The 26,839-nt window shown below is 37.7% G+C and overlaps 2 protein-coding genes and 1 long non-coding RNA gene across 6 annotated transcripts; 2 read left to right on the top strand and 1 right to left on the bottom strand.

The window, feature by feature from the left end:
* The first annotated feature begins 2,973 nt into the window (after positions 1-2,973).
* On the top strand, positions 2,974-11,978 carry LOC136237527 (transmembrane protein 272-like). The gene is made up of 5 exons (XM_066027706.1): positions 2,974-3,255; positions 3,317-3,362; positions 4,555-4,689; positions 4,746-4,808; positions 11,277-11,978. The coding sequence occupies exons 1-5, from the start codon at positions 3,226-3,228 to the stop codon at positions 11,774-11,776; spliced, it is 774 nt and encodes a 257-aa protein (XP_065883778.1). The 5' UTR covers positions 2,974-3,225; the 3' UTR covers positions 11,777-11,978.
* Positions 11,854-25,468, bottom strand: LOC136237530 (uncharacterized). 4 transcript variants are annotated; one of them, XR_010692519.1, is made up of 3 exons: positions 25,169-25,468; positions 17,142-17,842; positions 11,854-12,270 (listed from the first exon to the last, which is right to left on the bottom strand). It is a non-coding gene; the product is annotated as an uncharacterized lncRNA (long non-coding RNA). The 4 variants fall into 4 exon arrangements; XR_010692517.1 differs by having other exon boundaries at positions 11,854-17,114; positions 17,161-17,842; XR_010692518.1 differs by having other exon boundaries at positions 17,142-17,266.
* On the top strand, positions 25,229-26,757 carry LOC136237528 (transmembrane protein 272-like). The gene is made up of 5 exons (XM_066027707.1): positions 25,229-25,338; positions 25,398-25,440; positions 25,567-25,701; positions 25,753-25,815; positions 26,127-26,757. Exons 1-5 carry the CDS (start codon positions 25,309-25,311, stop codon positions 26,609-26,611), a joined length of 756 nt encoding a protein of 251 aa, XP_065883779.1. The 5' UTR covers positions 25,229-25,308; the 3' UTR covers positions 26,612-26,757.
* Positions 26,758-26,839: the final 82 nt, after the last annotated feature.

Raw genomic sequence — 26,839 nt, 5'->3', positions numbered from 1 at the left:
CATTTACTTTGAGGTCAACTTGGGTACAAAATATCTACCCAGTGCTCAACCTGAAGAATGTGTGGTGTATAACTTTGATACAAATGAAGAGTCAAGTGTGTTTTTTAGTAAAAAGTCAAGGATCAAGGCTTATAGAGGATTTAATTTGTAACATGAAAGTTGTTTCCAGTGGTGGAGAATGGTCTAAGCATATCTTCTGCAATTCCCCACCACGGTTTGACCTGAAGTAATTTGGTAGGTTGGGTGTGACACTAATAGGTGCACTCAATACTTTAACAGAGCAAACTTTCTGGTAAACTTGAACACACTGAAAACAATCTGCATAATATGTGTTAGACCTGATGAAATTTCTTTCTAGGTAAGTAATGCATTCAGCCCTATGCTGGCATACACAAGCTTATTGGGGTACATATAGACAAGTTTATACCTCAAGTCCCCCTATTACCCCACTAGTGATCTGGCAACTGAAAGGTATAAATAATGATACTCACTCACTAGTTAGCTATTTATTGTATGTTTCCAGGTTACCTTTTTACTTTGACTGAACATCGATGTTACCACACAGCCATTCAAGTTTTCAAGTCTGTAAATAATTATTCTCCCTCATATTTGTTAAATGTTTCTTTGTTATTCTAAAGATGTGATGACAGGTTATTGTGGACGTAATATTAATCGCCTATTTGTGTTGCCACTAAGTTGGTAAAAGAAGTTTCTTTTATTGTGGAATGATTTTATGGAACAGTAAACAGTTGTAGAGGCTACCACTTTGTCATCATTTAAGTATTTGTATTTTAGTTAAGTATCTTTATTGCTGGTGTGGTTTACAGGGCTTCACTGAAAATCAGCTTAAGCCGAGTGGACTCCCTGTTTAAATATTACAATGTAATGTTATTCATCAATATTGATGGTTACTCTATCTCTATTCTCTGATCCTAAGGTCACTTGTAATAGGGTGTCACTAAAAGGAGGAATGGAAAATTAGGAAACCGGAAGTGAGGAAATTGGAAACGGAGTATTTCTCTATAGTACGTTTTTGTCGTGTTGGCGGTATTGCTAGCAAATGAGGGTGTCAGAAGTCGCCATGCAGTGAAGGTACAAGTTGGACATAAAGCCAAGTGCATGATCAAAACTTGAATCCATTATTCAGCGTTCTACACTACAGTCAGTGCAACTTTGCTAGAAGTGACAATGAGCAAGACTAATTGAAAGCAGCTCTTCAAGTGTTCTCACTAGTATTGGCCTCATTCTTCCAGTATGTGATCTCATATTTGTGTAACCATATGAGTGTGATTACTCTATACCCAGATTAAGTGTCACAACTCAAGTTCTCCTGTCACTGCAGCAACTACAACCTACTGCCATGGTATTAGAGTAACTACTGGATCAAACAAGAATTCTATTATTTTGAAGTTTGGCACCAATCAGATTTATGATTCATCAAGAATTATGAATTAAAGTAGCTATACTAATAACACATTACATGGCAATGCACATAATATGATTATATGTAGCTACATGCATATGGCATATGTGCAATCAGTGTAGCCTGGTAGTAGCTTGGGTAGAGTAAAATCTCACTAGTCAGCTACTGGTACTCAGTTCCTTCAAAAAGATAATACTGAACGTGTTCCAAGAAAGCTGGTCCAGTTCTATTTGTTAAGGATACGGTGATGTCAAGACACCAATGCACTACTAGTATATGTTCAGCTCTGTGCTATCATGACTGTATAATGAGCTAGGGTAACTTATAGTACTACACCTTGCAATGTTGGTAGTAGCTATAGTACATGTTATAATAAGCACATTATTTTTTGATTATGATAGAGTAGCTATAAGAGATTCCCTACTACTACCTCACCAACCACTACACCTGAGACTACATTAAGCACATCACATGAGCTATCATCTGATAGCTACAACATCATAATACCAGTGCTAGCAGCAGTGACAGGAGAACTTGTGACGTTGCATGGGTAATCACACCATAGGTATAATCATGATATTATGCACATGCCGGAAGAATGAGGCCGAGTTTGCACAATACTGAGAGCACCTGAAGAGCTACTTAGTGCTTTTAATCAGTCTTGGTCATGGTCACTCTAACTACACCTAGTGAAGACTATGGAACACCGAATAATGGATTGAAATACTAAATTGCGACTTCTGATGCCCTCATTTGTTAGCAATACCACCCATACGATGAAAACGCACTATAGAGAAATATATTTCCTCATTTCCGGTTTCCTAATTTCCCATTCCTCCTTTTAGTGACACCCCTTGTATTTTGTTATAAACGCGAAAAGCACTCAACTCACGTGAGCGGGCACAACGCCATCTGCACATAGTATTAGTATTAGGTTTACAGGTAACTGAGGAGGCTGTAAAGCCTGATCTTTACAAAAATTATAGCCTATTAATAAACATAAAAACTATACAGATTATACAACAAGAATTAGCCAAATAATTAGGAGTCAAGTAAATTTTTAAAGTTATTCAATGAGGGAGCATTAACTACGTGATGGGGTAGGTTATTCCAATCATTGATGGCTCTCACACAGTAAAAAATGAAGATCTCACTCTAGTAGATGATTGTGGCTTAAATAGTTTGTAATTGTGACCCCTAGTTATTGCCATGGAAACACACTTCAAACATCTAAGACTTCAAATGTTGCACAAAATTATTCATAGTAGCGTGGATGTCTCACTACCTAGCTATATAACACATAGAACAAGGCATACCAGAGGCAGTGACCTTAAATTTATACAGCCAGACACAGCTATTAATGCATACAAGTACAGCTTCTTTCCTACATCAATCCAATTACGGAACAATCTATCTGTACTATAAATTGTAACAATTTAGATACTTTTAAGGAACATTTAAATAACACTAGATTGTAACTTAGCCTAAATTATTACACCTATTGTAACATACTCACTCATGTGAGTTCTACAATAACTATAATAATAATATGGTTAGTAGTTCTGATGAATCTAATTTATTTTGTAGAAGTTGATTCATCATTATCATATCATGACGCCTCCGGTACTATAGCAACGAAGATTATTAACGGTGGTGCGGGCAAGTTGCCCACTATTTAAATGCAATTACACATGTGAAACCTACACTAGATCTACCACTGAGCGATGTCAGTTTTCCTGCGAAAGAGACTGATTCTGTGACGTCGACGTCAGGTGTTAGCTACTGCTCTATTCTAGAAGAAAATGTCGAAAGAAGCGTTGATCAACTCATCGGTGAGATACCCAACATGTAGCTAGCTAACATTGTATATTAATACCTGCACATTTAAAACAGGAAGCACCGCCGCCATCTTACACGGATGCCGTCCTGCCGCCTCGACGTGAGTAGCCGTACGATAGCTATTTTGTATCGTAACTTACGCGAATGTTCTAGACTACTCACACTAAAGGTTACAAGATTATGGTTCATTCAATCATTGAATATACTGCATCTGTTTGGGATCCCCACACCTTGTTAAATATAATCAAACTAGATTCAATCCAGAGAACTGCTGCTAGATCAATGAGTTTTCAAGATATTCAAGTGTTACGAACATGTTGTCTTCTCTTAAGGCCCCTATTTGGTGATTATTAGTTTCTCATCCAGCCTTTCTAATTATTATGATGCGGGCGGGAGGGTATTACCATTATGCCATTATTTTATAATATTAACACACTGATGTACAGACCTTATCCAAATTGTCTTTCTTTCTTACTACAAACATTTCCTTCACTACTTTTCGTGATCGCCAACTGTTTTTCGACAGTCAACTGAAAGCCTGATTTGATGAAGTCGATAAAACACGATTGCAACTGGCACTGCAGTAATTTGCTAAGGAAACAACAGTTCTCCTGGCGATATTTAGCGCATTGTAAGGTTCATCAACAAACAATTATAACAGTTTGGTATCACGTGTTCTTCTGAGCATGCACAGAGTAAATAATGGCTTACCATGCGGTAGCTTAAGAAGGATGCGGGCGGTGGATGAGAAACTAATAATCACCAAATAGGGGCCTAATCTACCATTGTTACAGGCAAGAAGAATCCAAGCTAAATTAAGTACTTTTTGCAAAATAATTAACGGATATTAGATGATCTTACCCTCAAACTTTCAAGTTTAAGGAGTGCTATCACCAACCAATGACTCTAGTAATATTGATGCGTATACAAATTTTTCTTTTCCCCATCTACCATCAAATTATGGAACCAACTCTGCCCTCAAGATGTAATTAATTCCTCTACCCGTAATGAGTTTTGTAGTAACTTAAGTAATTTTTAAGATCACACTTGCGTGTTACAATCTTTTGATTGCTGCACAGTAATAAATATAATATAACAGATAGCTAACAAGATGTCCATATACATGAGTCCAGCAGATGGACCTTATTCATTTACCACTTTATTATTAATCACTCATATGCATGCTGGGGTTTATGCAGTGTTTCTGTATGTAGTTATTGTTGTGAATTCCATGTTTGAACTATAGAATGTTTGATTTATTGCTTGTAATAATGATACTGGTGTTTATACAGCCAAGGACACGCTGCCATCTTACAATAATGTAATGGGTTTATCACAGCTGAAGAAGAACATTCAGGAAGCTAAACAAGAGTCTGACAATCCGGCTATATCGTTCTATAAGATATGCTGCATCTGCATTGGATTTTGTAGGTAGCCAGGTGTGATGAACATTTTATTACTGTATTGCTGTTTTTTTTTGTAGGGTTATGTACTATACTGATCACACTGTTGATTGGAGCACTGCATATCTCACTTATAGTTGTGGGTGAGTCAGATTGCAGTTATGTATGATTTCAGTCACAGACTGTGAAATAATGCATGATGAATGGCTTTGATACTGACTCAATGCCCCCAAGACAGTCTGTATTTATTTCTTTTGTCATTTGTTTGGACTACCTAGTGAGACTACATTTGGTTGGGTTGGCTAACAAGTCTATAATCCATAGGTTGCCAGTTATTCCAGACAACTAGTTTTATAGGCAAAGTACTATGGGACATGGACACAGTATTATATGCCTTGCTTATATCCCATGGGACATAGATCATATACCTCAAAGTAAATAACATCTGTATGGTGAGTATTAGAAATGTCAGGGGCGTAGGGAGGGGGGGTTCCGGGGGGTTCAGGAACCCCCCCTGTAAAATTTTGATTTCTGCAAGCAGGATCCTAACACACCATTTAGTGTGGCAGGACAAAATGAGTGAGTAATATAGTGTAATGGCACAGCACAACAATTGATAAGCTTGCATTCATCTCTCAAGGAAGGATTTACAGAGGTAACATGAGCCTTAGGCTTCTTCAAAACTTGTTAAAAAGATCGATGTACTCTAATAGAGCAGTCAGGTATATACTCTAATAGAGCAGTCAGGTATATACTCTAATAGAGCAGTCAGGTTTATATTCTAATAGAGCAGTCAGGTATACTCTAATAGAACATGCGTGTAAATATATCCATGTCCATATGAAGTTTTTCAGACATTCTAACATTAAATGACTTAGCATGACCTTATACTGCTATAGCTTTGGTGTGCAGTGTTTAAAGATATAGAGCTCCAGTAGTTTATCACTTGTGTTATGCAAAATGGATTCATGCTATGCATATTTGTATAGTTATATTGTTTTGATTGTAAGTCATTCCATTTGTATCAGTGGATTCATGGCTCTTATACCACAGTGAGATAACTATCACTTACAGATTACTAGTATGTGTCTCTATGTGTTATGCTGTCTGTTTCCACTAGGTGGCTTTATCTAGTACTACCTTCATCGCGGGGCACTTATATGCATCACAATTAATGTACTTTTGCGTAAAATATAGCAATTTGCTGAGTTTTGATTCATTAAAATATTGAAAGTCTCTCAGCGGCTGGGGGCTGCACCCCCAGACCCCTGCTTCTGGTAACTCAATGCTGGTCTGGAACCCCCCTTCAAAAAATCCTGGCTACACCCCTGAATGTGGTGGGCACGGCACTGCTGAGTGAAAGAACAATGTACTTACGTATGACTCATCGTGCAGAAGGAAAGTATATCATACAGTACGATAGTACTGTGTATTAGGGACATCGAAGGTGTGGGGGCGATCCGTGATATAATATAACCCAAAAACCTGCCGCGATTTTTCCTCACAACGACATGACAGTATTGGTTGAGTAAAACCAAGTCCAAAAGTGTCTTCAGATCGACCTGAAATGTTTCAGTCAAGTTGCTACAGAATTTTAAAAAAAAATTGATAATAGTCAATGGAATTTTCTACTGCCTGCCTGCCTGCCTGCCTGCCTGCCTGAAGCCTTCAGTCAAGCGTAGCGGAAAACTGGCTACAGCTACAGCCCTAATTCTTTCGCAAAAACGTTTCTAGATTGCTTAAGAAAAAACCTTTGGTATATTGATAAACATACAATGCTTGCGCTATTGTCTTACCTTTTATCCTTCTTTACCATAGCCATCAGTCAAGGTTCTACCGCTGAGTGTTAATAGACTACAGTACGGCTTCCATACCAGTGTATATTGCATCAAACTATTCGAATACACGTGGTCGCCGGTTGTACCAAAAACACACGCGTACGTCAGACTCGCTGTTGATATCAATCAGAGAGAGCAACTCACGGCGAACTAGTTTATTTAGTAACAATGTTAACTGAGTCGAGTCTGCTTTACAGATTATTCGGGTCTTACCCCATATGCTAAATTAAATGTGGACGTATTACCATATGTCATAGCGTAGCTCTGCTTCTTTCGTGAGCCACGCCCACTTAAGTAAATTACAGTCTGTAGACATCTGGTAGCCACGTCCATTCATCAGTGTGTAGGTATGCACGAATCCACGCCCACTTACGTAAATTACTGTCTAGACATATGGTAGCCACGCCCATGTAGATGTGAACGAATCCACGTCCATTATTGTCTGCAGGCTTATGTAGAGCCACGCCCACTGATCAGTTGTTATTGTATGAGTCATAATCTAGTATAATAGTGCTGTGAGTAACTCAGCAGATGTTTAGTGGTCATGAGCTTGCAAAAAAAACTTCACAATCAAGTATTTGGAATTTTAAATTAGATTAGGGACAGTGTATAATGCTGCAATAAAAAGTACTGAAACAAGCTGGATCGGAGTACGTAATGTCCAAATACTGTAAAACAATAAGAAGTGAATATCCCTACTGTGCATTGAGTGTAGCACAGTAGGGATATTCACTTCTTATTGTTTTACAGTATTTGGACATTACGTACTACTCTGATCCAGCTTGTTTCAGTACTTTTTATTGCAGCATTATACACTGTCCCTAATCTAATTTAAAATTCCAAATTTTTTCTTATACTTGTATGAGAAAGATAAAGGTAGCTAATCTTGAGAGCAAAAGAAAAACAACAGCGTTAGCACATTCCCTTGTGTGCTATACTCTGGTCGTCATGAATTTTATAATTTCACACATGACTCCTTTATTCAAGATTTAGTGAGATTTGACCATTGTAGCCATCCTGTCTCCACAGTTCTGCTAGTAAAAGTGACACGACTAAATGGCTTCAGCCATTATGATGCCATGCAGACCACTCACCAAAACTAGTAACATGTTAAATCTGGGAAATCAACAGTAGTCAGGTTTACAAGAGAAAACGAAAGTATGTGAACTTTACAGGCTAATTTTCACAGCCTATATATGACACTCTCCAACCCCTTTTATGTACTCTTGCAAATGCTAATAAGGTAATTATTGTATAGGTTTTAAAATGAATACATTTTCTCACACCTTTTTCAATATTAGTTAGTATTGCTCTTAGCACAAGTTATTTGAACCATGATTAGAATGCATCCAGTCATTCAATCCTTTTCCTACACCAACAAGTAGCAGAGACTAACATTGCAACCATCACTTTGACCAGTGTTGGATTACTTGGATCAATGTCTGTTCTTCAATTGGTCACTGACTTAAAGAGTTCTATTCTCAATAATTTAATGCCCTATTTCTGTTAGCACTATATATTCGGGCCAGTCTGTTTGAGTAATTGGTCAGAAGTCAGAGAGAAGCTCTAAACTTGATCAAGGCCAAGGGCTTTGTTTTTGATTGGATATAATCAGTGTTTATTTGATAGTAAAGAATGATACGATCAACTTGTAGGTTAACACAAAAACTTCTGGGACACTGTACACCTACCAAAACAACCACGATCAGTTGACAGAGTTTGATTACTTCATATATTTGTGATATAGTAGCCATATTAATTAGTATGTTAACATTCAGCCACACCAGCTGAGTTTATTGTTCCCTGTGTGTTACAGCCTGCCATGCCAAAGCCATCTATATGCTTACAACTCCAGTTGGCAGTAGACAGTTGTGTTTCAAGGTGGAGTCCTCCTAGTTCTCTCCCTTCGCAATATTTCACCCTCTGCCTGCCTTTAACCATGTAGACAGAGCTGCTATTTTCTATGGCTAAGTACTGTTGTAGTGACAGGGTTGTACCGCCATATACTCCTTTTTGCCAGTGATGCGTTTGCATTCCATTGGTGTTCTCTATGTTGAGAGTGTTTGCATTAAACGAACGCTATGGGAACTCTTCTTGACTGCTACTGTTAGTTAAGGATTAAAACAGACCTGTCAGCACTTTGTAACTCCTTAGTCTGTTGTGGTGTACTTTATAGCACGCATGCTCACATGTAGTTGACTGTATAGGCTTGAGCCAATTATGCTTTGAAAATAACATAATATGTTTTTGAGAGTGCTCAAATTTTGAGCCTATTATGCTAAAAGTTATGTTCTAGAGTTGGCTGTACTGTTTTATCTGTGTATTTTCCTGACTGCTGTAATAGAGTAAAAATTAAAACATGCATGGGAATAGAGATCGTTGAAAAAAGTAAAGAAACAAGAGTCAAACAAGCCAGCATGCTAGATCTCTATTTGGACTCAATGGATGCAGTATATAGAAACTAAGTAGTTTCTCCATAAATCAGGGGCAGATAAATACTGAGAATGCTTTTGTACAGCTAAATGTTTATTTGAGTCCAAATAGAGATCTGTGTGTGTTTAGCATGTTGGCTTGTTTGACTCTTGTTTTTTTTACTTTTTTCAGCGATCTCTATTCCCATGTTTTAATTTTAGTTATTTTTACACTAGTTTGTTTACTTTTTATAAATCCATTTATGAATAGCCAGCATGATAATATGAGGTGCTGGTGGTGCTTGATAATGTACTGTAATAAACATGTACATCAAGTTTACCATCATGTACAGTAGCTTTTAAGTATATATAATATTATCAGAGTTAGCAAACACCAGTGTATTGTTTCCTTACTATTGAATGTACTTTGTACTATACAGCTTTGACTATAGGCAGTGTATAGCATTCTGTGGTGAGTAATAGTATGGCTTCTGATCTATCATATATGCATTCAGTGATGTGATATGATAAGTCAAGTACGCAGTGGTACACATGCAACAACATTGTAGCTCTGGTATGAACTTAATATACTGTGGTTAAATATAGGTAATGATATAGGGTTTCCAAATGAACTTGTTAACATAAATAGATTTGATACTTATTAACACAATTAACATGTTGGTTACCCCAAGTCAGAAGATCAATGGCAAAGTGAACCTACAAGAAGCAAATTTGCTTGAGAATGTTATCATTGTAATATGCATTTAAAAATAGGTCATGGACATGAAGAAAGACATAGGAAGGAAAGTTATGTAGTTTTTATCCCCAAAAAGTACTCACATTTTGCTTTAAGCCCTGTGGAAAAAAATATTAAGATGAACAAAATGGCATATTTCAGAAATTTAAAAAAGTACTTTTCTTGGTTCCTTTTGACTTCATAATTATTTTCCAGTGGACCTAAACTTCTTCCAAATTAACTTCTAAGGCTTCTTTTGTGGTTGGAGAAGCTTCCTAAGGGGATGTTTAGGTGTGTGTTCTATTAGGATTTTGGCAAACAACAGGCAATTTCTATTATGAACCTTCATGAAACACCGTGGTTCATGAAACCATTACCGTGGTTCATGATAACATTGAACATTTTCTTGATATGAAATGCAGTATTAAGGTGTAGCTTGTTCATGTTTTATTGTATTTTTGGTGTGCGCATTGCGCATTTTAATTCAAAGTATTGAAATCATACTACAGTGGAACCTCAGTTATCCGAACCCCTTGGGACCAGGGATGGTCCATAATTCTGAAAAATCCATATCTCTGAAACTGTGTACAAATAGCCTTAAAATAGCATAAAGAAATATTTTTTTAAAAATTCAGGTTTTTCAACTACCCTAATAGAACAGTCATTCCCCTAGTTTGGTTACGGTTAGACACTTAATTATTTTTTGATGCGTGATAATGGATGATGTTATATTGGCACGTGTGTCACAAAACTGTTAGAATAGGAATTACCTCGAGCAGGTGTTAGTGAGAAGATTGTTAATTTCAAAGCGCTGTATAGCCACACAATAATAGTGGAGGAATCATACAAAGCGAGTTTATTATTCATCAAAAATAGTAGCTGTTACTACTAATTTTTTTTTATGGCAGCGTCAATGGGTGGTTATATTATCTAGGTCCTGTCATGGGGACTTTGTGGGAAAATTGACGAGAGGCTGATTAGTTATCGTATCTTTCAAGGATAATGGCGATTAGTTCTGCTACGAAAACACCACAAGTCCACTACTGTGCTGTTACAGTTGGATAACAACTTAATTCGTTCATGAGGACCTAGAAATCACTAGGTAATAGCTTATTAATGCTGAATATCATGATGTGGCTTCGAGTCCCACGAAACCTGGTTTTTGAGGAATAGCAATTAACAGTTTCGCTGCTAGTGCCTGCATTTCTGTACAAGCGCTTCCCTTGTTGAGTGTATCGCCGCTTATGGTATTACTTGTACCATGTAATTTTACTTTTAGTGTGTTCTTCTGTGCAAAACGGTTAAACAGAACTATAAGCAAAGTGCCTACAAATTATTTATCGGGTAACCTGTAACCTTAACCGAAAATCCGGATAAGTGGGGTCCGAATAACTGAGGTTCCACTGTATTATGCTGGCATAATGCTTGAAGCTATTATGCTTGAAATTATACCAGCATAATTGGCACCAGCAGCGTAATTGGCACCAGCAGCATAATTGGCACCAGCTTAGTTAAGTACTGTAGTTTGTAATTACTATACATGTGTTCTGGCTGTGGGAAGCTTGTCCATAGACCTTTAACGCAGGTTTGTCTGCATTAAAAATAATAATGCTGTGTTCACTACAGGTGCTGTTCATAAGGATGATTGTAACTTGGACGATAGGATCCCCATATGGATGATAGTATGTGGGTCAGTATCCATTGCCATTGGTCTTGTTGACTGTTTTAAAACGAGAGTCTGCTCAAGTGACAAATATACCAGAGAAGATCGCCCAAGTGACGCATATGGCAGAGAAGATAACTCATCACTTCTTAATTCATGTGCCAATTTATGTGCCAACATAATAGAATCCCTGCTTGGCTTGTTTCTCTTTATCTGGTGGATTATTGGCAGTGTTTGGGTACTGGGAAAATATGATGATTGGGATGACGCAGGCAGACCAGACTGTGATGACTATTCACCAAGTGAAGGTACGCCTTACGACAATTGCTGCCATGAAGGAACCTTCTTACTCGCATTCATATTCATCATCTTCGTGTGGTGTCTCATGTTTCTGTCTATTTGCTGTGCATGTACTTGTATTTGTATCTTGGTATGTTTTAGTATTAAAGGTACATCAAACTAACAGCTCCTGTGATCCACTATTAACAATCAGAAAAACTTACATTGATTGTACACAGGATTATGTAGTAACTAGGTATCCTCATTTTGTTAGGTTTCATTGTATTATACAGCATGTATATGTACATTATTAACACTGTTATTGAGTAACCATTGCACTACAAAAGCACTAACATTTCTATAACAATGTACGTAACTTTCTTCAAGACATATAGTTATCCGACTCATATAGTTTGTACAGGCACAATTAATGGTTGCCATTAATGTGGTATATCAACTTCTCCAGTGTTTTAAGGAGTTGGAGCATGGCATTCCTCTTGCTGTGGAGTTGGGGCACTAATTATATCTCAGAAAAATGTATTCATGCCTGTGTCCACTGTGTGTACAACACATAGCAACAGATACAACAATACTTGGCACTACCCAACTTTTAATGAAATCTAAACTTCCTGGCCCATCAGTGGTACCAGCTACAAAACTCCCTGCCCAGGTATGGACCTAAAATGTTACACTAGATTTGACTTACATCATGTAAAATTGCTTCCCAGGACAGACCCAGACTTTTGGAAAGGCACCATACAGGGAAGGCGCATCTTGGTGTGCAAAGCACAGTAGCATGCAAAGTAGGGCTGAGCAATACTGCCATTTTAGTATCACGATCGATACTAAAGCCACTATTCATGATACTGAATAGTTCACGATACTTACAAATAAGTCAATCATAGCTGCTGCTACATAGTGTATTACTCAGCATTCCTGCAGGAAATCCTTATAGGTGACAGCAAACTAGCCACTATCATCCTTGTTTACAGTAACAGTTATTGTAACACGTGATTTGAGGTTATGTTATGGTGTTTGTTTTAGTAAACTATAACTAAAACTAAAAGTACTTTTAGTAAGGCAAATATGTATTAGATAACTAAAACTATAACTAAAAGCAAATCCGTATTATAACTAAAACTAAATCTAAAAAAACAGCAGAATAATTTACTAAAACTAAAAAGAATTAAGATAACTAAAACCATAACTAAAACCAAAAGATTTTCTTATGCACAACTAAAACTATAACTAAAACAACAAAGACAATATAACCATAACTAAATCTATAACTAAAATGAATTAAGAAGGATTACTCAAACTAAAAACTAGCTATGACTGTAACTAAAACTCTTTACTAAAACAACACTATGTTGCTCAGATCACTGTGCGTATAAGTTCACATATGTTCTATAGGTGGAATAAAGCACAGAATGAGACTGTACTGCTTGCTATATGTAGCATCCAAACATCAATATATGTGACTGGATTTTGGAAAAACGATCCAAATCGCACATTAGAAGTTTCGAGATAAATGGTTTTAAAGAATTGAAGCCAGCATAACTCTCCAAGGATAGCAAGCACGCGTATGAAATTTACACAAAAGATGCATCAATCTGTTACCTTTCAAGCCACTTCCAGTACTTGTAGCTGCTTGTACAGTTTCCCGTCAAATAAGATAGAAAATCTGAGCAGTTGGACGAGCGAAGTAGTATCACGAGTGCTCAAAATGGAGGCAGACCACGATTGGAGTCCAGACACGAGATTACAGGGCTGTGCTGGCTCCTTAGTGGCTGATATGTAGCAAAATCTACAGAGAACACGTCTGGCCAACATTATAAGGCTGTCCACCAGTAAACCACTGATTCTTGCCAAGCCAGGTCCTTCACAAGGCCTGAAACCGCCATTTGGGCACCCACACCACCCAGAAAAGACGTCTATTAAAACCAGCCTCGTGTAGTTTGAGTAGTGCTGAGGGTCAAAACTTGTAATACGATAGTGTAGCTATCCACTGGTGGTGTTAGTTTGATTTTGCCTGATGTGCGATTTGGTTCGGTTCTGTAAAATCTGGTCACATATGCTATAGTTTGTGACTTGATGGTGGTTTAGTTAGCTATACCTAAAACTAAAAGTACCTTTAGTAAGACAAATATGTATTAGTTAACTAAAACTACAACTAAAAGCAAATCCGTGTTATAACTAAAACTAAACCTATAACTAAAATACAACAGAATATTCAAAACTAAATCTAAAAAGAATTGGAAAAGATTACTAAAACTATAACTAAAACTAAAAGATTTTCTTATGTACAACTATAACTAAAACATTTTTAGAAATGTTACTAAAACTATAACTATAACCAAAAGATTTTCACATTTTTAACTAAAACTATAACTAAAACAACACAGAGAATATAACTATAAATCAATAACTAAAAGGAATTAAGAAATATTACTATAACTAAAACTAAAATTATTGACGAAACTGACTATGACTAAAGCTAAAAGTCCTTACTAAAACAACACTAGTTCACACCTCAGTCTCTGCAGGGGTAGCCAGGTGGGTAGGCTTTATCACTTACAGTCAAGTATTGCATAACAAATGGATTTTTGATGACAGTAAATGTACAGGTATGGTATCACGATAGTTAATAACAAAATATCGTAATATCGATACTGCGATATATCACTAAAACGATAGTATTGCTCAGCCCTAATGCAAAGTATGCTAACCTAGGGGGATCTGGGGGTATGCCCCCTGAAATTAAACCCTCTGATCTAAGATGGAATCTGAAAGTGATTTCAGCATGGGTCCATCACAATTTGTACTCGACTGTTGTATTAGAGTTGATTGCTCTATTAGGGTATCACTATCTTGATACCACTGTGTACTTTTATACAACACTCAAATATATTTAATTGTGGGTTCAATTGGCAGGTAAGGTAGCTGCTGGGAGTCTTAATTGGGAGTACAACATTTATATGATAGAAACTGGTGGTAGCTATTTGCATATAAAAATCACAAACAGAAAGATAAAACTTTACTGCATGAGATTTTCATGAGATATTGACATGCATACTAAAAATTATTGGAGGGGTATCAAGAGCCCCCCTTGACCCAACCCTAAATCCCTCACTGCTTCCCATAATTGTCTACCATCTTCAAAAGTCACTGTTAGTCTAGTCGTGTCTATGTAGGTGTACCTCATTATAGTGACTAGGTCCCAAACCTAGCTAAGGTGTACTTCATGACCTCATTAATAAGAGCACCTCATTATAGTGACCATGTCAAGTAGGTTCCAAACATAGCAAAGGTGTACTTCACGACCTAATTAATAAGATCACCTTAAGTAGGTCCAAAACTTAGCCATAGGTATATTGTACTTCATGACCACCTTATTATAGTGAAAATGTCAATAGGTCTCAACATAAAGTGCCCTTCATTTAATTTAATTTGTAATTATGCAAGACTCAAAATTGTGTATAACGCGTTTAAATAATAAGAATCCCATTTGATGACCTTCAGTCCTGGTAGTTTCCCAGTTAAACATGATTGTTACACTAGACTATCTGAAATAGTCACTTAAATCAAATCTGCAGCTCTACGCATGTTGAACCATTGCTAACTTGTCCTTTAATTTAGTATGTGGTGACCATATGCATACGACGGAAGTGTATTCAAGAATCAAGAGTAAAATACGCTAAGGATTATTTAACACAATGTGGACACTGCATCTCTAAGATTTCTTTGCAGAAGTGCATAAAAGAATTTAGCTTTACCAGTAACATTGTCAACATGCCTGGACCAAGATTAGATTGTAGCACCAACATATTTGGCAGAGGTAACTTTGCAAATGCCACTATTCTTAATCTTATATAAGAAGTGTTCAAAAGTAGTACTTTTTCAGTCATAGTAAACTGTTTAAAATTAACCAAAGTTTCAGCCCATTCAGATAGTTTTGCTAGTTTCTCTTGTAGTTTTAATGTCCTCTGATGGCTCTATGATCAGGTCATCAGTGTACAATCTCATAGTGGGAGATATGCCATTGGGTAGGTTGTTAATGTAACACTGGACAGACCTCTGGGTCCACTACCTGACAAAACAATACAGAATGAACTAGTGCAAACAGTATCAAATACTTTTGGGGAGTCTAGAAGAAGATCAGTTTGCATACCAGCATTTAGATTGGAATTGAAATTTTTGAGTTTTGCAAGAACAATGGAAACCATGCTGCTCCTTGCATGATTAATTTACATAGGATGAATTCAAATAACTTCAGCAGCTGCATGTGAGAGATAACGGTCTTCATGACCTCATTAATAAGACCACCTCATTATAGTGACCATGTCAAGTAGGTCTCAAACACAGCTAAATTTTACTTCATAACCTCATTAATAAGACCACCTCATTATAGTGACCATGTCAAGAGGTCTCAGACATAGCTAAGTGTACTTCATGACCTCATTAATAAGACCACTTCATTATAGTGACCATGTCAAGCAGGTCCCAAACATAGCTAAAGTGTACTTCATAACCTCATTAATAAGACCACCTCATTACAGTGATCATGTCAAGTAGGTCTCAAACATAGCTAAGTGTACTTCATAACCTCATTAATAAGACCACCTCATTATAGTGACCATGTCAAGTAGGTCTCAGACATAGCTAAAGTGTACTTCATGACCTCATTAACAAGACCACCTCATTATAGTGACCATGTCAAGTAGGTCTCAGATATAGCTAAGGCATACTTCATGACCTCATTAATAAGACCACCTCATTATAGTGACCATGTCAAGTAGGTCTCAGACATAGCTAAGTGTACTTCATGACCTCATTAATAAGACCACTTCATTATAGTGACCATGTCAAGTAGGTCCAAACATAGCTAAAGTGTACTTCATAACCTCATTAATAAGACCACCTCATTACAGTGATCATGTCAAGTAGGTCTCAAACATAGCTAAGTGTACTTCATAACCTCATTAATAAGACCACCTCATTATAGTGACCATGTCAAGTAGGTCTCAGACATAGCTAAAGTGTACTTCATGACCTCATTAACAAGACCACCTCATTATAGTGACCATGTCAAGTAGGTCTCAGATATAGCTAAGGCATACTTCATGACCTCATTAATAAGACCACCTCATTATAGTGACCATGTCAAGTAGGTCCCAGACATAGCTAAGGCGTACTTCATGACCTCATTAATAAGACCACCTCATTATAGCGACCATGTCAAGTAGGTCTCAGACATAGCTAAGTGTACTTCATGACCTCGTTAATAAGACCACCTCATTATAGTGACCTTGTCAAGTAGGTCCCAAACATAGCTAAGGTGTACTTTATGACCCCATTAATATAACCACCTCATTATAGTGACCAAGGTCCCAAACATAGCTAAGGTGTACTTTATGACCTCATTAATAAGACCACCTGACATTGTCAACAAACATGTAAGTACAGCTATATATACTTTTTGTGGCCACTTCATTACTGAGATCACATCTTTGTTGGTCCAACTAATGTGACATCAAATAATGACATACCAATCTTGATGTTCTCTACCACTTCATCCATGATCACATCAAGACTCTCCTTAACACCCAAGAGAGGTGAACTCAAACAGAACATACTGCCAATATCCTTCCAGACCAGTATGGGTGTGTGTATGCTGTTGAGCAACAAAGGTTACTGGCTTGTAAAGACATCCACGGCTCACAAATAATGTATAATTATCACACTGCTATCTGGCTTGTGGCCAGAGTGTTCAAGGTTACCAGGACAACTTGTGGGGCTGACAAACTGTTGGCTATTACAAACGTACTGTATCATAACCTGAAGTTTTAAAAGGTGATTCTCATCCAATTGCTGCATTTCCAACTATAGCAGTGGTGTTAATTATACTATCACATTTTACCGTAGGTATATTCAATCTTTTCAGTTTGGCTTTACAAAAGACACTAGAGCTCATGACTGCAGTACTAAGTTATAGTCTTCCTAGAATCGGATATGTGATGTGGAAGAACACTTTAATTTTCATAAATCCAGTCACATGTACGTATGGATGGGATGCTATTTTGATTATTAGGGTACCACAAACTGGTTATTTTTTGCAAAAGCATTTCCACTCGGCTGGTCTTGTAGCTCGTCTGCTATCAATCACAACCTTTAGTGCTAAATATTTCGTGAGATGTACATTCTTTGGAAATATGTAAAATCAGATATTCGCAGTGGCTGATTGATGATTCTAGGTATACACATGTAAGACAACCCATGTAATCTATTTATTGCACAATGCTGATTTAATTGTGGAGAAACAAGCCTCAAAGCCTGTTTATGGTTGGTTTTGAGGTATGCATTTGAAATGAAAAAAGAAGTGAAATCCATGCAACACTGAACAACCAAGCTGTCAGTCATTTTCATCCTTTTTGCACAGATTCTATTTACACACACAACAATACCTGAATACATAACTGGTTTGTGCTGAACAAATGTAATACATATACGTTGGTATGTAACTTTGACCATAAATGATAGCACAATGATCATCACAAATGAAAACCTCAAATATGTAATGTTTCATTTCTTGTTGGTTATGGAATTTTATCATGTGGCTTTAAACAATGCTAAATACCTCCCCTCACTTGTAGAGTTACTCTCTTTCTCCACCTTTTCAAACACACTTTGTGTAAGGGGTGGTCCACAATTTTCTGCTTTTTTGCAAGCGTACAAAGAGTACCCTTTTTTCTAACCTCCTCCCCCCCCCAGCCCAAAGCGTACTATATAAATGTTGACACATGGATGTATTGTATAGCAGAACAAACACATGGATACTTTTTTAATATTGCATAATTCATGTATGCAAGGTATTTGTTTTGTCTTTTAGGCATCTTATCATTTTGATGCTTTTGAAGCTGATTCCCTGAAAGAATCATTCCTACACAGCGGGCATTAGTACCTGATGCACATTTGCAAATGTGTACATACACATCATAGAAACAGTTCTTTGCTATCTTCAACGTGTTCATACAAAACCATCCCAACACTAGCAGTAGCAACAGTAGTACTAGTTTGTTGGGTATTCACCATAGTCTGAGGTGGGCTGGAGTCAGGAGATGTGGGTACACTGTGCAGAGACAGGTTTTCTCTATAGGCAACCCACAACTACCACAACTATGTAAATTATACCCACATAATACAGCCTCCCATACCCAACAGTAATCCTAAACCCACAACAACACCTTCTGTAGGTAGAAAACAAAGCAACAAGCAGTGTAGCTACAAGCTATTCAGTTGTAACCATTTATCAGTGTTAATTGCTAGGCTAAGACTAAAGAAAAAGAAAAGTAAATGCTGTTATAAAAGTATATAAAGCCTGCAGTACGTGTTATCATGCTGATAACCATCTTACCTGTAGCTTCAATGAGCTTTATCTTTCCTTTAGCTTATATAAAGCTTCTTTTCATTGCTAGCTAACCCTAGCTACATTTGGCTTGGGCCCATGCATTAACAGCATCAGCTCACTTTAGTCCACCGTTTATAATTGGACACTGAATAAGTAGCAGTAGAGGTTTACTACAAGAGCCTTATCTGTACTACATTCGGATTTCTCGCAAACTCACGTGACCAACATTTTTAAAAAGCGTACATGCGATTTTACCCCCTCCCCCCTAGCGTATGGTTTGTACGCTCGCGAAAAAGCAGAAAATTGTGGACCACCCTAAACAGGCTATAGGACCAGCAGTGTTGGGACAGTTACTTTTAAAAGTAACTAGTTACATATTACTTGCAATTGAACTATTTAGTTACAGTTACATATTACCCATAAAATAAAGTAACTATAATAATATAATACTTTGTGTCCACAGCCTTAAGCTGTCACGTGTGAAACTACCACCTTATCACGTGACATGATTGCGTTGTTGGACAATGTGCAAATCTTGGTTATAAGTATGAAGTTGGTGAATAAGCTTCATTCAGTAGGCTTCACTACTTCGTTGTGGCTAGGCGTTACTCAGTGGATCACTAACGAGATTAGTAACTTCGTTACTTGTAATAATAAATATTAGATTCGTTACAGTAACTATATTACTTAGGTAACACGTTACATTTGCAAGTGAAGTAACTTGAGTTATATTACCTGTTTTTATGGCGTATTTCGTTATATTACTTAGTTACCACAAAAGTAATAATATTACGTAACGCATTACTTTTGTAACGTGTTACCCCCAACACTGAGGACCAGGTGTCCTACAGACCTTCAGCACTTGTGCTGCGGGTTATAGTTAAAGCACCGCCGCACATGTGTACGGAAAATACAGCACAAGGGGGCGAGTTGAGAGGCTAATACAACACGAGGCAAAGCCAAGTGCTGTATTTGCCTCGAGATACCCCCCACGTGCTGTATTTTTCGTACACACAAGCATAGGCGGTGCTTTAAATGTTATATTGTACTTCCTGGTCGTCTGGCTCAGAACGATTTTCTCTAGTACTCAAACTGCTGCGATTTTCGGTGATAAGGATATCAGTAAGTGTTTATACAATCTATTTCTAGCCGTAGAATGAACTAATAGGATTAGTTTGGCTAGTTTTAGCGATTTACAATGTCAAGCATGTGATAAATCGTAAGCTGTCTTAGTGGAGTCGCTTCGTAATCAAACAATCAGTAAGTATTTATACAATCTATTTCTAACCGCAGAACGAATCGGTAGAATTAGCTTGGCTGGTTTTAGTGATTTACAGTGTGCTGTTTTCGTAACATTCCTTAAATAAATTCTCTGCATAACTGTACTGTATTTGCCCAAAGTGTGCTGTATTTGCCCAATTAGCTGCATAACTGTTCTGTATGACTCATACAGTACAGTTATGCAGCTAATTAGTACTGTATGGACAATACGATGCGCGGCATTGCTTTGATCCTCCCACGAAAGTACAGAATAACATATGAAGAAGTTTTTACATGGAACGGACATAATTTGACTTAATCACTGTAATTTTTGCAAACTAACCTGCAGAACTAATTCGCAATGCTTTTGTTTCATTGTAACACTAATGAAGTAACACTAATGAAGTGAAGGTTAATGGCTGTCAAGACCGAAATACCTCGTAGCGTTCCCTTCCAAATATCCTCCATTCAATTCACCATAGAAAAAGTAAGTGATTTTCAACCTTAAAATGACGTGCTTAAATTTCCTCTGATTTCCTTCTGCTATAGCTCATCTTAATCGCTATTCACTGCTCTTTCAAAATCTGGTTTGGAATCTGAGGTATCTATCACGTGTTGTGGGTTATTATGCCTTTTATTTCAGGCCCCCGAAACGTCCAATACAAAATGTTTGGGGAAATTTGCTACTCCCGATCGGTTTAGGCCATTTTGACTCACCTAAATTTCCGTGAATTGGACTTCTTTTGGTATCATTTTACTCGCAGAGAGTTTCTCTACATGTTTCAAATTTGGAAAGTTGTTAAACAGACTCGAGGTAGGCGGTACACGATAAATAATTTAATTTTTAATGGTTTTTCAATCAAAATGTATTGGACATGCCTGTTCCAGCTGGCATTTTTGCCATGGACAAAAGTATAGCAAATGTCCGCAACTTTTTCATATGAATAAAAAAAGTCTATAATAAAGACAGTGGGTACACAAAACAAAGCATGGAATATTTTCAAAGAGCTGCCTAACAGTGTAAAACCACCAACCATCAGTGTAACCACTTTTCAATGTTTCAGCATGTAGCATTCATTATAGCCAAATTTCATAATGAAAAAATTAACCATTGCCCCTAGCAACCTAAATTTTACATTATTTGTAGGTGTCAATGTCTAACACCACCTCTCCATGTCTTAAAAGGATAGTATTATAAGTCATGAGATATCACATTTTGAAGTTGTAATATTCCTTATGAGACGGGCAACAGTTGCCCCTTCTGGGCAATCACATACGTAAATCATAGGATTCAAAAATGTCATATCTTATGACCTATATACCGGTACACTATTCATTTAAAACTTGGAGAGATTATTGTTGAACATACTGTCACCAACATATTAAGGTTACTAAGGGTAACAGTTATTATTATACATTATTATGAAACTTGTCTATTGCATGGTGTTGGAAGTATAATACAATACAACAGTGATCCTCACTCCCTATGGAACTGGTGACGGACATCAATCAGTGCTCAGTGCTAGTCTCGCATGGTCAGATCATTTTTTTCTCTTTCGGCACAGTGCTAGACGCTACAATCTCTAATCAATAAGTGCCGTGACAGAGAAAAAGCGGTCTGGCCATGTGAGACTACACCAACTTCAGTCTCCATTCTACTCTGGTGAATCTTGTGAGGACATCTAGTACTAAAACAGTTAAGAAGTCAGGATACCATTGTATTATTGAGACTCAATGGACATATTGTGATATGATGGTAGCTACTGGTGTCGTTGGTGATGATGGTGTGAGAGAGTAGCAGGTTGTAGTTCTACGATCTTCCGTAGCCATTGTCATGGCAGAGCTAGAGGACACATCCTAGTGGTACATTTTGATATAGTTTACCAAGTCAAACAATTCATTGCTATTAAGCTAGAACACTTAGCCCTGGTAATTGTAAGGGCACAGCTGTTTCCTTGAGCAAGAAAGTTTACTTACATTGCTCTAGTCTACCCAGCTGTTTAACGGGGACCTGATGTCACCTGGGGAAGTAGTCCACCTAGCTGCAACATCAATGGGTACCTGGTGTAAATTGGGGAAGCAAAAATATAACTCTCATACAGTGGGTGAAGATCCAGATAGAACTCAGGTACCTACACCTTCACCCAATAAAGCATCCTGTGGGTTACTAAACCTGCATTGACTCATAGCACCTCAGTAGCACATATGAGTCCAGGGGTGGATCCAGACTTTTTAAAAAAGGGGGGTTCCATTCAGGAATTGCAACTTTAGCCTTGAAGTTGAACCCCCCCCCCCCCCCCCCCCCCCAAAAAGTTTATCATCTGCTGACAATAGCTGCCCCTCACCATAGATGATTCCCTCACCAACTATATTTCCTTATTTATAACTACATACGTAGCCTACTACAGTGCTCCCCATAAGAACACTGTGACTGCTCTATTAGAGTATCTTAATGTTGACTGTTCTATTAGAGTATCTCGAGTAAGAAAGGCTCTTTTAAAAGGGGGATTCAAAAGGGGAGTTCTTTGAACCCCCCTGGATCCGCCCCTGGTGTCCCAGTGCTGGCCTGCTTAATAGGTGTTAACAAAGTAACTGAAGGCTTTGGTTTGCATTTATCTTAGACTGCATGTATGCATCCGAGAGTGTGCACCTTTAGGATTCTGCAGCATATAGCTGGTACATGTGGTCCTGACCAGGTAACCAGTTTTCATATTTTTGAGATGAGGTCACCTTTAACTAAGTAAGGCTGCCAGCAGCAAATGAGGTATCATGTAGTTGGAAAAGTCTCTGATGCAACCAGACCCCTTTTCTCCACCCACAAAAAAAAGAAAAAGAACAGTTTGGCTACTAGGTGTCATACATGCGTAAGGCCACTCCAAGTAAATTACCTGTTTAACATCCTGCATCCAGGCATGTTTACAGTACATGTGGGAAGTTCAGTTCCTTCATAGATAACAGACACCTTCTAAGCACCACCTAATCTATCTGTTCTTTGCGCCCCTTATACTGTACACAGTAGATTGGTGAGTAAGTAAACGTACCACTATGGAATATAAGGTTTGGCCTATTCACAGTGGGTATACTGATGTATATTATTACCTAAAAGTTTGACAAGTGCGAAAGGTTGATACGAGAGGTGGGAATCGTGAACTTGACTAAACTTCAGTGAATATGTATACCATGAAACCATAAATCTATAAACTCCAGATGGTACATGAGCAGTGCACCCAACACTTCTGTTGAAACACTCCTTGTCTGATGAATCTTAAGAATTTGGCACATTTGCCCGTCTTTAGCTGTTCTTGTTATTTGCTGGGTTTGAATAGACCGTCACTACCTAGTGGTACTCTTTCACGAGCCTTTTCAATGGAAATACCTGAACAGGCGAGTGGAAAATTTTGTTGACTTGTACTGCCTCACTGGATTAGTATACAAGGTGTAGGTTTTGCTTAAATGGTAGTTTAAGATCTGTAGTTTTGCATGAAGATGTAGCCAGTGTGCTATCGTTGTGAGTTCTTGTCTTAGTCAAGGTGACAATGCCCATGATTTTGTGATATCGCCTTACTGTATGAAAGATAAGAACAGAGTATAAACGCGCTGACTAAATCCCCATGCAAAACTATAAACTAGAGTTTGACTAATCCAGTGAGGCAGTACAAGTCAACAAAATTTGCCACTCACTTGTAAGGCCATTTCTTATTTTCCCATCGAAAAGTTTCGTGAAAGAGTACCACTGGGTGGTGACAGTCTATTCAAATTAGGCAAATAACAAGAACAGTTATAAATCTTCCTCAGAACACCCAGAACGATTTCTAAAGACTGGCAATGGTGCCAAATTCTTAAGATTCATCAGACAAGAAGTGTTTCAACAGAAGTACTGGGAGTGCCGCTCACATATCATCCCATACCATCCCATACCAGGGGTTTATAAATCTATGATGAAACACATACCAGAACAAGTAGCATTAGTAAGTAATAAGCATCAGCCTTGTTCACCCCACCATTTTCATAAACATGTGTAAATACGGAAAGCACCTATACCAGCAGTAGGCCAATCACCACCCAAGAAACAATCTACTAAACCTACTATGGTACGTCTCGCAAGAGTGCAAACAATTTAAAAACTCACTAATTAAAAGACATGGCACCCATCTTGCTCAAGAGTATTCATCCAAAACGAAACGGGATGAATACCTGTGAATAAAATGGGTTCCACACCCTTTAATCAGTGAGTTTTTAATCACTTGCACTCTTGCAAGATGACGTTACATTTGAGTGGTACTGCAGTTAAAGCAACCGAACTATATCCAAACAATAAAACAGAATCTTTTGAGTATTTCAAAAGTTCAGGTGTGAAACATGGATAGTGATATAGTTTTGTATGGGCATTATACATGTGCTTTCAATCCAGGTAGGGGTGTCTATTATCTATGTTTTTGTTATGTGATTGGCAGCTTTTCGAGCCATTATTTGCCTGGCACAGCTACAGCAAACTGTATAAAAGCTTGTACCTTCTGTTTTTCAAGTTGCAGGAATAACTTGATAGCATGCTTACATGTGAGCAACCACCCATACAAGGCCACTTTTACTGAGCCTGTACAGTATGCAAGAATAACGTACCGGTAAAAAATGGAAGAATACGGAATAATGGATACTTTAGTACTGACAGTAAACAGATGTGGGCGATGGACAGGAAGCTAGACCATAGTGACCTAAAGTTAAATATTCTCTTAGCTCCACTCTGCAATAACCCCATCTCTCTCTGAGTAAAATTATGCACAAAACTTTAGTTGAAAGTGATGGTTTGTGCAGAAAGGCAATACACTGAATATTACTTTTGTGATACAAATAAACTATTTATACATCTTTCCTAAAAAAACAACAACAACAACACCAAAACAAACTCACTTTATAAATTCTGTATCATGTGTTCTTTTCTGGTTCGGTAGTAAGCGCAGGGTAGGGCGCTAATAATAAGGGCAAGCACGTGCCTTTCGCTATCCGGAAGTATACGTGATGTGCTAAAAGTTCACAGTTCTTGGAAAAAAATGTCAGAAGAAGCGTTTGTCAAATCACCGGTAAGATATCTACCATAATTCTACCATATGTCACATTAATACTCGTGCATTTTAAACAGGAGTCACCTCCACCGTCGTACACCGATACCTCCTTGGCTCGACGTGAGTAATGTCATTGTTTCTATATATGTCTAGAGCACTCATTGAACTGTTTGATTTATTGCGCGATACTATATTAATAATGTACTTTTAATAATAATGTACTGGTGTTATTGTTTGTTTATACAGCCAGGGACGCACCGCCATCTTACAATGACGTAATGGGTATATCACAACTGAGAAGGGACATTGGAGAAGCTAAACAAGAGTCCAACAATCCAGCTGTAATGTTGTTTAAGATTTGCTGTCTCTGCACTGGATCTCGTAAGTAGCCTGGTGTGATGAACAATGTTTAATGTTGCTGTTGTTTTGTAGTCATATGTACTGGACTGGTCCTGCTGTTGTTTGGGGCACTACCTATTGCACTTCTAGTTGTTGGTGAGTATACGACCATTGTTCTGTGTACTTTGGTAATGAAGAATTACAGTATTTATAATTACGCAGTAATCTATAAATGGTTGAATGAAGTTTATAGCTTGTATAAAGACCAAAATGACTTGTGGTTCAAATCTTGGAGCTGTATTTTTTTTTGTTTGTTTTTGCTCTTAATCCAGACTAAAGGCTGTAAAATTTATGTCAGACTTGTCAGCACTTGTAATTCCTCGAGTCTTCCATGATATTTTGTTGTCCTGTATTGTTCAGCACATTGTAACAAGCATGCTTACGTAAACATGTTGTGTTCACTACAGGTGCTGTACATAAGGATGACTGTAACTTGGATGACAGGATCCCCAAATGGATGATAGTGTATGGGTCAGTAGCCCTTGGCTTCAGTATCATTAACATTTTCAAGACTTGCATCTGCCCGAACAAGAAAAAAAAAAGAGAAGGCGAAGAATCATCTACAGATGATAAATCCCAATCACCTCTCAATTCGTGTGCCAACTCAATAGAAGGCCTGCTCCACTTGTTTCTCTTTATTTGGTTGATTATCGGTAGTGTTTGGGTACTGGGAAAATATGATGATTGGGATGATGCAGGCAGACCAGACTGTGATAACGTTATACCTGGTACTTACGAGTACAACAACTGCTGCCATGAAGGAACCTTCTTATTCGCGTTCATATTCATCATCTGCATGTGGAGTGTCGGATTTCTGATTATATGCTGTGCGTGCACTTGTGTTTGTGCAATCATCGCATGTGCCGGTACTGCAGCTGCATCATCAAACTAGCAGCTCCTGCTGCACTTTGTGATCCATTATTAACAGTCGAGAAATTTTTACATTAATTGTATGCTGTTTATTAATTCATGTATATATATCGTAATAAACTGTTGAGGCTGATGTAGTGTAATTGTAGATGAGTGGATGAAATTCTATTTTGAGGATGGAAGTTAGGGAGTTCCAGATCACGTGTTTCTTAGTTGCTTTATTATGTCGAGTTCAACTCGTATACGGGTT

This window comes from Dysidea avara, chromosome 11 (genome assembly GCF_963678975.1).
Source record: "Dysidea avara chromosome 11, odDysAvar1.4, whole genome shotgun sequence".
Lineage (NCBI taxonomy): Eukaryota > Metazoa > Porifera > Demospongiae > Dictyoceratida > Dysideidae > Dysidea > Dysidea avara.
This window is presented reverse-complemented; position numbering and strand designations above follow the sequence as displayed.